Raw genomic sequence first — 12,562 nt, 5'->3', positions numbered from 1 at the left:
CCCTGCATTTATGATGGAGCAGGCTGACTTGTATACTCTGACATCCCAGATAAAATAGATTTATAGATTTATAGATTCATACTAAGCTATCTGCCCTTGCGAGCCATTTTAAGCTTAGCCAATTATCCCTTGTGAGACTCAAACCCTGCACCTTGTGTTTGTAAGGCAAACACCTTAACCATTAGGCTACCCTCCCAACTAAGGGACGTCAGCCTGCTCAATACAGATATGTTTGCATATTGGCATGTGTAAGTTATTTGTTGCTTGTGCAGGCCTTCTCCAGAAGATAACTGTCCTTATGGGGAATTGTTCTTGCCCTTTAATATAAGTTTGTGGTTCTGAATTATTTTATGATATTTGCCAGTAAAATTTGTTGGGAAACAATTGTGGTTCCCAGGGTGTGCTTCGTACTGCCTCTGAGAGCCATTGTAAATACAGGTGTCAAATCCCATACAAATTATTCTAAGCATCTTTTTATTTGTGAAGGTGTGCTTGTCCTAACTGTAAACTTAGATAAAGGGATGACTAAAATAAAAACAGAAAGTTTGACTGGAGCAACAGATAATTTTGCTACACTTTATCAACATCATCAAAGATTTATTATCATTTTATCTATTTATGTCAACAAACATTTTGCCATTACAGCCATATTATTTGGTTATCAATTCACTCATTTGTTCTCTAGCATGCACTTTATTGTACCCAGGGCTGCAAGGGGGCAGTACACACACCTGTACAGCAATACAGAGGAGTGCTGGGTCACCTCGAGCATGCCTTCAAGATGTAAGAGGAAACTGGAATACCTGGCAAAACTAAGCAGTCACAAATAGGACATATTAGCTGGAACTAATAAGATTCTAATTTTACTCTAGGTGGTTCTACTATTGCATAATGTTCCGTATTTCCATTTGCAAAATTTTTAATTTCCCTGCATAGACAAGACCTTGTCTTTGAATACTTCTGTAACAAAATAGTGCGTTAAGCTTTGGTTTCTGGGTGTGTGCACATTAAGTAGTCTGTGTCAGGGTTCTGGACTGTGTTTTTTTGTCATGATTGTCTGCCATGATGCAACAGGCATCCTGTGATTGGTTTCACGCATATCACTATTCAGGCAGTGTCATCCTGTGACCGGTACCACAAAGACCACCATTCGGGCAGTGTTATCCTGTGACTTGTATTACCTGGACCACCATTCAGGCAGTGTCATCCTGTGATCACTATCACCCAGACTACCATTCAGACAGTGTCGCCGTATGACCGGTATCACCCAGACTGCCATTCAGACAGTGTCATCCTGTGAGCATTATCACCAGATCGTCAGTCAGGCAGTGTCATCTTGCGACCAGTATCACTCAGACTGCTATTCAGGCAGTGTCATCCTGTGACTTGTATCACCAGACTGTTATCCAGGCAGTGTCATCCTGTGACTCATATCACCAGACTGTTATCCAGGCAGTGTCATCCTGTGACTCATATCACCAGACAGCCATTCAGACAGTGTCGTCCTGTGATCAGTATCACCCAGACTGCCATTCAGGCAGTGTCACCTTGTGACTCGTATCACCAGACTAGCATTCAGGCACTGTCGGCTTGTGACCAATATCACCAGACAGGCGTTCAAGCACTGTCATCTTGTGACCAGTATCACCAGACTACCATTCAGGCAGTGTTACCCTGTAACTCATAACACCAGAAAGCCATTCAGACAGTGTAGTCCTGTGATCGGTATCACCCAGACTGCCATTCAGGCAGTGTCACCCTGGGACTCATATCACCAGACAGCCATTCAGGCAGTGTCGGCTTGTGACCAACATCACCAGACAGCCATTCAAGCAGTGTCATCTTGTGACCAGTATCACCAGACTACCATTCAGGCAGTGTCAGCTTGTGACCAATATCACCAGACAGCCGTTCAAGCACTGTCACCCTGTGACTCGTATCACCAGACTAGCATTCAGGCAGTGTCGACTTGTGACCAATATCACCAGACAGGCATTCAAGCACTGTCATCTTGTGACCAGTATCACCAGACTACCATTCAGGCAGTGTCGGCTTGTGACCAGTATCACCAGACAGCCATTCAAGCGCTGTCATCTTGTGGCCAGTGTCACCAGACTACCATTCAGGCAGTGTCGGCTTGTGACCAGTATCACCAGACTACCATTCAGGCAGTGTCACCCTCTGAATCATATCACCAGACCGCCATTCATGCATTGTCACCCTGTGATCGGTATCACCCAGACCGCCATTCATGCATTGTCACCCTGTGACTCGTATCACCAGACTACCATTCAGGCAGTGTCGGCTTTTGACCAATATCACCAGACAGCCATTCAAGCACTGTCATCTTGTGACTAGTATCACCAGACTACCATTCAGGCAGTATCACCCTGTGACTCATATCACCAGACAGCCATTCAGACAGTGTCGTTCTGTGATCGGTATCACCCAGACCGCCATTCAGGCAGTGTCATCCTGTGACTCGTATCACCAGACTACCATTCAGGCAGTGTCGGCTTGTGACCAATATCACCAGACAGCCATTCACGCACTGTCGTATTGTGACCAGTATCGCCAGACTACCATTCAGGCAGTGTCATTCTGTGACGCATAGCACCAGACAGCCGTTCAAGCAATGTCATCTTGTGACCAGTGTCACCAGACTACCATTCAGGCAGTGTCAGCTTGTGACCAGTATCACCAGACAGCCATTCAAGCACTGTCATCTTGTGACCACTATCACCAGACTAGCATTCAGGCAGTGTTGGCTTGTGACCAATATCACCAGACAGGTGTTCAAGCAGTGTCATCTTGTGACCAGTATGGCCCAGACTGATGATTGGTTTTAGTTATTATGTTAGTGAGGTAGTGTGCTGTGTATCTTTGAATCCTTTCTATGGCTTGTTAAACATGGCGTTGAAGTTGTACACCTACATTCATCATTTTCATATGTACATGTTAGTAAGAAGATGGAACTATTTGCAGATAAGGGAGATAGATGTTTATGGGATTGCTCACCTAATCTGTAAGGCAATTATGCAAAATATATGTGAAACAGAGAAACTGTGCATACTGGTAAGACTAGGGTAGGGTATTTCTTGTAGAAAAATGGATATAAAGATGAAATTAATCAAACTATAATGTTTTGAGTTGGATATCTTATTCATTTCCATTAGAAATGTGAGATTTTACTGAAATATATAGGCCTGTAAAGTAGCAGCCCATGAAGTGTTTACTTCAGCACTTTTACATTTCACTTAGAGAGATGCATCCACATCACAGCAAAAAGGGACGAAAACCCTTTCTTATATAGAACTGAAGGTGCAATTTTTATGTTGTTGAATGGTAGGATTATTAAGTAGTTAGAATGCCACTAGAAAACATCATACAGGCAGGAATGATTAGTGTAGTATATAATTTGTTCTGTTTTGCTTGGGCATTTTAGCCGACAGAATGAAGATTCCTCATTCCATTTTGATGGCAGTGGGTATGCTGTGGTAGAGAAGCTTCTTCGATCTACTGTAACTCAAATGGTGATTTTTTTCAACACATTTTCTCCAAATGGATTGCTGGTGTATCTGGTTTCCAGTGGCACGGTAAGGTTCCTTTAGCTTTCATTTGGATCTTTGCAAATGTTTAATGCGGGTAGGCGGTCACTAAACAGAAGATGTATGCTTCAGTTGCTTGTGATTTGCTGGATTAAAGCAGAAAAGGAAAGGCTATAGTGCTGTTAACATCAGAATGTATTTTTTTTGGTTATTGCTGAAAATGCTGCCACATACGTCTTCATTTTTCTGATCTCTTTTCATTCTACTGTTAGTAATATACAACTAGATGTCTTTCCTTGATAACCAAGAGTCTTTTGATCAGTGGGTGATATCCTCTTGAAACACTTAGAAGATTCCAAAACATTAATATAAAACAACTAATATATTTTGATTACAATAAGCCAAGCACGTAATGTACATTGTAAGGATTAGTGCAGTGTTACATATCCTAATGCATGAAAATTAGCCAGTTGTAGTGCTCACCTTTACAGTCAAATGGCCTGAGCTTTTCGACGTTTCAAATCATTTTCCTTCCCAGGATGAGCTGTTGAAGGGGAGGGGCAGCTCAAGTCATCTTCATTTCTTTCTCTCTCTCTTTTTTTTGCCATAAAAAGCAATTTGTTGTCATATGTCTGTCAGCCACCCCTTCCAGTTGTTTTCCTGAGAAAAACAAGTCCCCACTTTGAGAACCTTTGATTTGTGGCATTTTGGCATTTCTTTTAATAGGTTCATAGGTATGTACTAGGCTAATGGCCTTGGAGCCTTTACAGACCTAGCCCGAAGCATTCCCTGGCCATCTGACAGTAGTTTCCAGTGCCCATATCCAGCAGGGCCACTGGACTGATCCCCAGGGTGAATTTTCTATTTCCCATCCACTCATCAAGATTTCTCTTGAAGAGGGCTAGTGAGGTGCTCTGCTTGACGTGTATGGGAAGTCTGTTCCAGAGCATGGGCAGTCTCTGGGTTAAGAACCTGTCACTCCAGCATGTTCTGTTGATTGAGGTAATGAGGATTGGATTAATGTTTTTTTTCTAGGTTAATGATGTCCCTGGGAAAAGCTTTCTAGTAACTATGTCCATGGAAGACAAATTCTGTCTAAGGACCACCATTTCCAAAGGATTATCTCTCTTGGGGAAACCAACAAATGTCCAACTGGAAGCACTGTGCTGCCTTCAAAAAAGACACTTTTTCACCAGACCAAGAATCTGCAGTTTTGTTTCAAGCTGAAGAAGCAGTTGGCATTAGCACAAAAGCATACTCCCTGTTTTTGGTGGGGATTCCTTAGCATAAACACATTTCGCCCATGAACCACAAAAGGGAAAAGCCAAAAATGTTAGCTGTCACATAACAGCTAGGCAGGGAGTTGGGTTTGTAGAGATCTCACCAGTCCCACAAAAGGCTGAGGTGTCATATTAGGTGAAGCCTCATCTGCTGTAGGCCCTTTTGAGTAAGACAGTGAGATTTTATTTTGTATGCCTAGCTATGCCTTGCTGAAGTGAGGCTTTCATGTTGGAATCCAGTTTCCAGGCACACGTGACAGATGTCCATCCTTCACAGATTTCAGCTGCAAAAATATAAAGATTCTCGTAACAGTGTATTGAACTGTCCTAATGCAGGAGGGTGCAAAGACCCCAGATGTTATCCAGAAATTCTGTCAGGTGTCTTTTCTTGGCAAAGAGCATCCATGTCAAACTTTACAAGAGCTGTTATCTGAGAGCCAGATGCCTGTCATTCCAACACCTGCCCCAGGCTCTGTCAGTTGCAAGAACTTAGATGAGGGGTAGGTAGCCAAGTGGCACAGAAATAGTTTTGTGCATAGGGATGGACTCTGGTGAAAAGAAAGAGAGAGACCTCGATTCCTCAGACTGCACAGATTAGTAATACATTGCTTATTTGATATAGGTGTTCTCACCTTTGGTCTATGACAGCAGTAAGAATGAAATCATATCATCTGAAAGTTTGACCAGTATGGGGAAAAGTTTATACAGTTCTTGTAGTGGAATATTCAGTATAATACGAGAACATTGTAAGTTGGGTCAAAACAAATTTCACAGTGTCAGAGCCTGAGCCAGTGGTTACCCCTGTGGTATTGCAAAATTTGAGGATTCATTAGAAACCACATTCCTAGAGACTGCCTGTCTTCCAGCCCCCCAAAAGCTGGATAGCTTTTACTGGGTACAGGGCGCATGTAGTTATGTTTACAGATATCTAGTAGCATATCTGGTAGTGGTGTCCCTGGGTGGGGCAAGGGGATCCAGACTTGCTGCAGATGTTCATCGTGCATACAGCTGCAGTCATAACAGATGGGTTATCCTGCCGTCAGGCGGGTCCTCGGTCGGCCGAATTCCAAAGTCTAGGTCTGGCGTCGGTTGTCGTCGCTTCTTCCCTGACATCAGTGCGGCAGGGGTATAAAAGAGGCAGCCGACGCCATTTTCTTCAATCTTTCTTGCCGCACGGTGCCCGAAGCAGAAGCAGTTCGCAAGTGCCGGTCGGCCAGCTCCTGAGATTTTCGAAAGTATTTCAGCCGAAGTCTTCTTGAAAGCTAAGTACCCCGTTGGGGAAACTTTTCTTGCCTCAGACCGATGTCAGACAAAGTTAATAATTGCATTTCATGTGGGAAGCAAATACCGCATAAGGATTTCCACTCTTTCTGTATACCTTGCTTAGGCCCAGACCACGACGTCTCGGCCTGCCGTTTTTGTGCTAGATTCAACAAGCGCACTATTAAGCGTCGGACAGAGTTCGCCCTTCACTTTTTTGGCAAAAAATTTAGTTATATTATGTCGTCGGATACTCCGACTCCAGTTTTGAGCAAAAAACGCAAAGATAAGGACCGACATACGAGATCCGCACCACCTACTGAAACCACGCTAAGGCCGACTACCAGTTCTCCGGTACTCAGTGAGGCGCCTACGCAGCCCCTGAGTACCGATGACAATGCATTACCGGTGTCTTCAGTACCCGAGGTCGCAGGCTCCTCAGCCCCCATTCCTACTACAGATACCGACGCCACTCCTGGCGGGGAAACTCAGAATTTAGACAGGCCTGCCATTTCTCAAGGGGTCTTTAGGCCTTCCTCCTTCTCTATTAAAGCCTTCACTAAATCTAAAACAGCCATGAAAACCAAAAAACAGGTTCCTCAGACCCCCTCTCAAGGCACCATGCCTAAAAAACACATGCTTAAAATGGCTGAGGATTTGATTACTCTTATCAAGGGTTCGCAACCTCCCTCTGACAAAAGGCCCAGATTAGAGGAAGACTACCCTTCCTCAGATCAAGCTTCTATTACCTCAGAACTATCTGAGGACCAGGATTATGCCTATTCTCCATTCGAAGACTCTGATGCAGAGGAGTCTATTCCCTCGGTCTCCCCCCTCCCCCTGAGGACTTCTCTTTTGGGGAAACCCTGCATACACTGAGGGAACACTTTCACTGGGAAGGCCAAGATTACTCAGATTCCAAGAAAAGGCTCAGGGAATTTCTTCTGCTCCCCCAGCATAGGCCTCTGGCTATCCCTCCTGTTTTAGATATATTGGATGATGTGTACACAGAAGCCAGCCTTAATCCAGATTCTTTGCCTCCAGCTCCTGTTAAACCAGACAGGTATTACCGGGTTCCTGATTCTCACCAGTTCCTATATAAAAGCCATACTGCTGACCCAGAAACAATTTCACAGGGTCCCAAGGGAATTAAGGCCTCTACTGCTAAAAACCCATTACCTTCAGAGAGAGATTCCAGAGCTTTAGAAAGGTGGGGGAAAAAGGTGTACACCTTGGCCACTTTAACCATGAGGGCATTAAACTGTCAGTTCCATATGTTAACGTATCAACTGTTTTTGATATCTCAGCTGAAAAGCAAGATGACACAACCAGAACAACCAGATTTAAAAGAGTTGCAGGATTTGTTGCATGGTGTAGAGCAAGTGGGTAAACATACCTTGCAGTGTGGTTTTGATGCTTTAGAGGCCTCATGTAGAGCTGCTGTTACGGGGTCTGTTATACGTAGGCATGCTTGGCTCAAAGAGCAAACCTTACTAGATCATGTCAAAGCTAAATTATTAGATGCACCTCTTCAAAAAGATGTATTGTTTGGTGTTAAAGCTGAGGAGGTGCTAAAGAAAATGGAGGAAAAAGCGAAATCAATGCAAACAGTGAAAGATTTCCTGCAGGTACAGCCTCCACGTTTCAGCAGAAACTGGCCTTCAAAAAATTGGTTCTTTCCAGCCACGGACAGACCTCAAAGGGGCAGATACAGGCGTCCAAGGGGTAGAGAGCAACCTCAAGGATCTTTCAGAGCCAGAGAATGGCAAGCACCAACCCCAAGAGGTGGAGAAGACAGATCACAGTCTTTTAGGAAACAGACACAATGACTTCCCCCTACACCTGCCAAGCAAAGCTTTAATGGCAGCACCTTTGGGCGGAAAACTGACATTATTCTCAAAAAATTGGCATATTGTTACAAGAGACAAATGGATTCTGGACATTATAGACAGAGGCTACAGGTTCCACTTTCACACCCTTCCAAAAATGAGAGGCATGCCAAACCTGCCACAAAATCAAAGGGCAGAGGCACAAAAACAAATTTCAGCTCTCATGGACATGAAAGCAATTCAAGAGTTACCTGCAAAAGAACACGGTCAAGGGTTTTATTCCAGACTATTCCTGGTACCAAGGAAAGACAAAGATTGGAGACCTATCTTAGACCTATCCATCCTAAACACATACCTACAGGTGCCAAAATTCAAGATGCTCACATTACAGCAGCTTCTTCCAATGCTGGGCAAGGAGTCTTGGCTGGTAACATTGGACCTCAAGGAGGCATACCTGCATGTCCCTATCAGACAAGATTGCAGAAGATACCTCAGATTTCTTGCAGGTTCGACCCATTACCAATTCTCTGCATTGCCCTTTGGCTTATCTACTGCACCCAGAGTGTTTACGAAATGCCTGGCATCAGTAATCGCCTTCTGCAGACTACAAGGGATACAAATCTACCCATATCTGGACGACTGCCTGATCTAAGTGGACAGCAAGGACATACTACTGCAGCACCTGGCGTTTGTAATAAAACTGTTGAACTTCCTGGGATACACAGTCAACAAAAAGAAATCAAAACTAATACCCTCTCAACAAATAATTTTCCTGGGTGCCAGCTTGGATACAACCACCCAGATGGCCTACCTCACGCCAGACAAGCAAGGGCAACTGTCTCAATACTTCAGAAAAATGGCAACTTACACAAGGCTAACTGCAAGGAAAATCCTGCAGGCTCTGGGATTCATGGCATCTTGCATCCTACTAATCCCATGTGCAAAGCTGCATATGAGGAAACTTCAATGGTACCTGACAAACTTATGGTCTCAACACAGCCACAGCTTGGAAACAATTATCCCACTCATTCCATGCCTTCAAAAGGAATTTTTGTGGTGGACTCAAGCTTGCCAAAGAAACACAGGTCTTCCTTTCTGTGTACCTCAAACAACTCAAATCATCACAACAGACGCCTCAGACTACGCCTGGGGAGCACACATGACAGATCAGTGCATTCAGGGAAAATGGGCACGAAAAGAGAAGCTCCTCCACATCAACCAAAAGGAAATGCTAGCCGTGCAAAAGGCTATTATGACCTTCAAAGACCTACTGCATCCAGGCCAGCTATTGATAAGGACAGACAACACCACAGTGATGTGGTACATAAACAAACAGGGGGGAACTCATTCATACCCCCTGTGCAGGCAAGCCATGACCCTGTGGAACACAGCACTGGAATTGCAAATTCAACTGCAGGCACAATTCCTGCCAGGGAAGGAAAACACACTGGCAGACAACCTAAGCAGAAATATGACAGATCCACACGAATGGAAGTTGCATCCTCAAATTTTCACAAAGGTAACTCAGGCATGGTGACAGCCAGACATAGATCTCTTTGCTACCCACAGAAATTGCCAGTTGAAAAAATTTTGTTCAAGGACCTATCATCCACAGGCCTGGAAAGTGGACGCACTTTCCTTCAATTGGGCAACATTGACAGTCTATGCCTTCCCGCCTCTTCCTCTGCTGCCCAAAGTTCTATTAAAAGCCAGGGCAGAGAGGCCGAAAATGATTCTCATCGCTCCAGACTGGCCAAGACAACACTGGTATCCGCTCCTGAGGAGCCTGACACATTCCCCACCATGGATCCTACCTCTAGTCCCTCTTCTGTTGTCCCAGCACAACTACAAAACCCTTCACAGACATCTCAAAACTCTAAATCTAGCTGCATGGAGAATTCCTTGATTTCCCAACAGTTTCTCCTCTCCAAGGAGGTGCAGGATGTCATCTTGGAGGCCAGAAGACCTTCTACTAGAAAGGCTTACTCCGCCAAATGGAAACGATTTTGTGCCTGGAATCTAGAAAAGGGACAGAATCCTTGGGTAATAAATATACCTCAAATTTTACAGTACCTAGCTGAGATGTTAAACAATGGACTTTCCTTCTCCTCCATCAAGATCCACGCTTCAGCCATTTCTGCACAATACAACACAGATCCTCCATTATTCTCCCACCCTCTCTTAAGGCAGTTCCTCAGAGGGGCAAAGAATTTAAAACCCCCAAGGAAACCACCAGTCCCTGCTTGGGACCTCAACTACGATTGGAAAAGCTGACCCTTCCTCCCTTCGAGCCAGCTTCTTCAACAGAGTTACAGTACTTGTCATGGAAAACAGCCTTTCTTCTGGCTATCACCTCAGCACGCAGGGTTTCGAAGCTACAGGCCCTCATGGCTGTGCAACCATTCATCATTTTCCATCAGGACAGAGTTTCCTTACGAACCAATCCTACCTTTATGCCAAAGGTAGTATCCAGTGTAGCTTTGAATCAGACTATCCACTTACCTACCTTTTATCCTAATCCACAAAACAAAGGGGAAAGACTACTACATTCCTTGGACATTCACAGACAACTACGTTACTACTTGGACAGAACAAAGCCATTCAGGAAATCTGAGCAACTCTTTGTGTCCTATGCTGTAGGTGCTCAGGGAAAGGCTATTTCCAAACAGACAATTTCAAAATGGATAGCCCACTGCATACGCTTTTGTTACTCATTTCATGGAAAACTGTGCCTGCATGCATCAGATCCCACTCCACCAGAGCCACAGCTACCTCTGCAGCCTTCCTCAGGGGGTCCCTACCAAGGACATTTTGGAAGCAGCCACCTGGAGTTCAGTGCACACTTTCTCCAAGCACTATCACCTCCCACTATACTCAAAATCTAGAGCGGGCTTTGCCACAGCAGTCTTGCAGGGCATCCTAGTTCCTCCTAGTTCCACTTAGTGCCTACCACCCTTACTTAGCTTTGGGATTCTACCCATCTGTTATGACTGCAGCTGTATGCACGATGAACATAGTACAGTTTTGTACCTACCATAAATGTAGATGTTCGAGTGCTCCTACAGCTGCAGTCCAGGTTTCCCTCCCTCCAACCCCTCTTAGGACAGGCCTTATGACAAATACTTTTCATATAACCTTTTTGGGGTATTCTTTTATGGTGTATTTGCTTGCAACTACTGTTTTTTGATTTTATCACCATTGCATCTTTGCATAACATTATGTTTGCCTTCCTTCTGGGGGCACCTGACATCTGGGGCAAGAAAAACTGAAGAAAATGGCGTCGGCTGCCTCTTTTATACCCCTGACGCACTGACGTCAGGGAAGAAGCGACGACAACCGACGCCGGACCTAGACTTTGGAATTCGGCCAACCGAGGACCCGCCTGACGGCAGGATAACCCATCTGTTATGACTGCAGCTGTATGAGCACTCGAACATCTACATTTATGGTAGGTACAAAACTGTACTTTCTGTACAATGTCAGAGAGAGGAAATTGGCGAATATGATTTTTGGAATGTAACAAGCTAGCAAATTTTAAAAACTTCCTGTAGATTACTTTGACAGAAATGTTAGGGAAACAATGGTAATAACCACAGAAAGTATTATTTTGAGTTGGAATGTAAGATCTGAATTGCTTGTGTATAGTAAGGCCTTAAAAAGTTTAATGTCATCGGTCCAAAAAGCATCAGAAGTGGAAATGGAAGAAAACGGAAATCAAAGTCTAAACCGACCAACCGACCACGTGGAAATGTTAAGTATGTGAAGTATTGTAAAGGAGGTTAAAGAATGACCACGTGGAAATGTGAAGTATTGTAAAGGAGGTTAAAGAATGACCACATGGAAATGTGAAGTACTGTAAAGGAGGTTAAAGAATGACCACGTGGAAATGTGAAGTATTGTAAAGGAGGTTAAAGAATGACCACATGGAAATGTGAAGTATTGTAAAGGAGGTTAAAGAATTACCACGTGGAAATGTGAAGTATTGTAAAGGAGGTTAAAGAATGACCACGTGGAAATGTGAAGTATTGTAAAGGAGGTTAAAGAATGACCACGTGGAAATGTGAAATATTGTAAAGGAGGTTAATGAATGACCACGTGGAAATGTGAAGTATTGTAAAGGAGGTTAAAGAATGACTACGTGGAAATGTGGAGTATTGTAAAGGAGGTTAAAGAATGACCATGTGGAAATGTGAAGTATTGTAAAGGAGGTTAAAGAATGACCACACGGAAATGTGAAGTATTGTAAAGGAAATGTGAAGTATTGTAAAGGAGGTTAAAGAATGACCACATGGAAATGTGAAGTATTGTAAAGGAAATGTGAAGTATTGTAAAGGTGGTTAAAGAATGACCACATGGAAATGTGAAGTATTGTAAAGGAGGTTAAAGAATGACCACATGGAAATGTGAAGTATTGTAAAGGAGGTTAAAGAATGACCACATGGAAATGTGAAGTGTTGTAAAGGAGGTTAAAGAATGATCACATGGAAATGTGAAGTATTGCAAAGGAGGTTAAAGAATGACCACATGGAAATGTTAAGTATTGTAAAGGAGGTTAAAGAATGACCACATGGAAATGTGAAGTATTGCAAAGGAGGTTAAAGAATGACCACATGGAAATGTGAAGTATTGTAAAGGAGGTTAAATA

General features: G+C 43.7%; 1 protein-coding gene across 1 annotated transcript in view; it reads left to right on the top strand.

The window, feature by feature from the left end:
* Nucleotides 1-12,562, top strand: part of LAMA1 (laminin subunit alpha 1) — a 3,417,884-nt gene that overhangs the window by 2,618,916 nt on the left and 786,406 nt on the right. The window contains exon 42 of the mRNA XM_044066516.1: nt 3,446-3,596. Coding sequence (XP_043922451.1) covers nt 3,446-3,596 — 151 coding nt within the window. The remainder of the gene's footprint in view (nt 1-3,445; nt 3,597-12,562) is intronic.

This window comes from Protopterus annectens, chromosome 3.part1, assembly GCF_019279795.1.
Source record: "Protopterus annectens isolate FY-2018-M chromosome 3.part1, PAN1.0, whole genome shotgun sequence".
NCBI lineage: Eukaryota > Metazoa > Chordata > Ceratodontiformes > Protopteridae > Protopterus > Protopterus annectens.
This window is presented reverse-complemented; position numbering and strand designations above follow the sequence as displayed.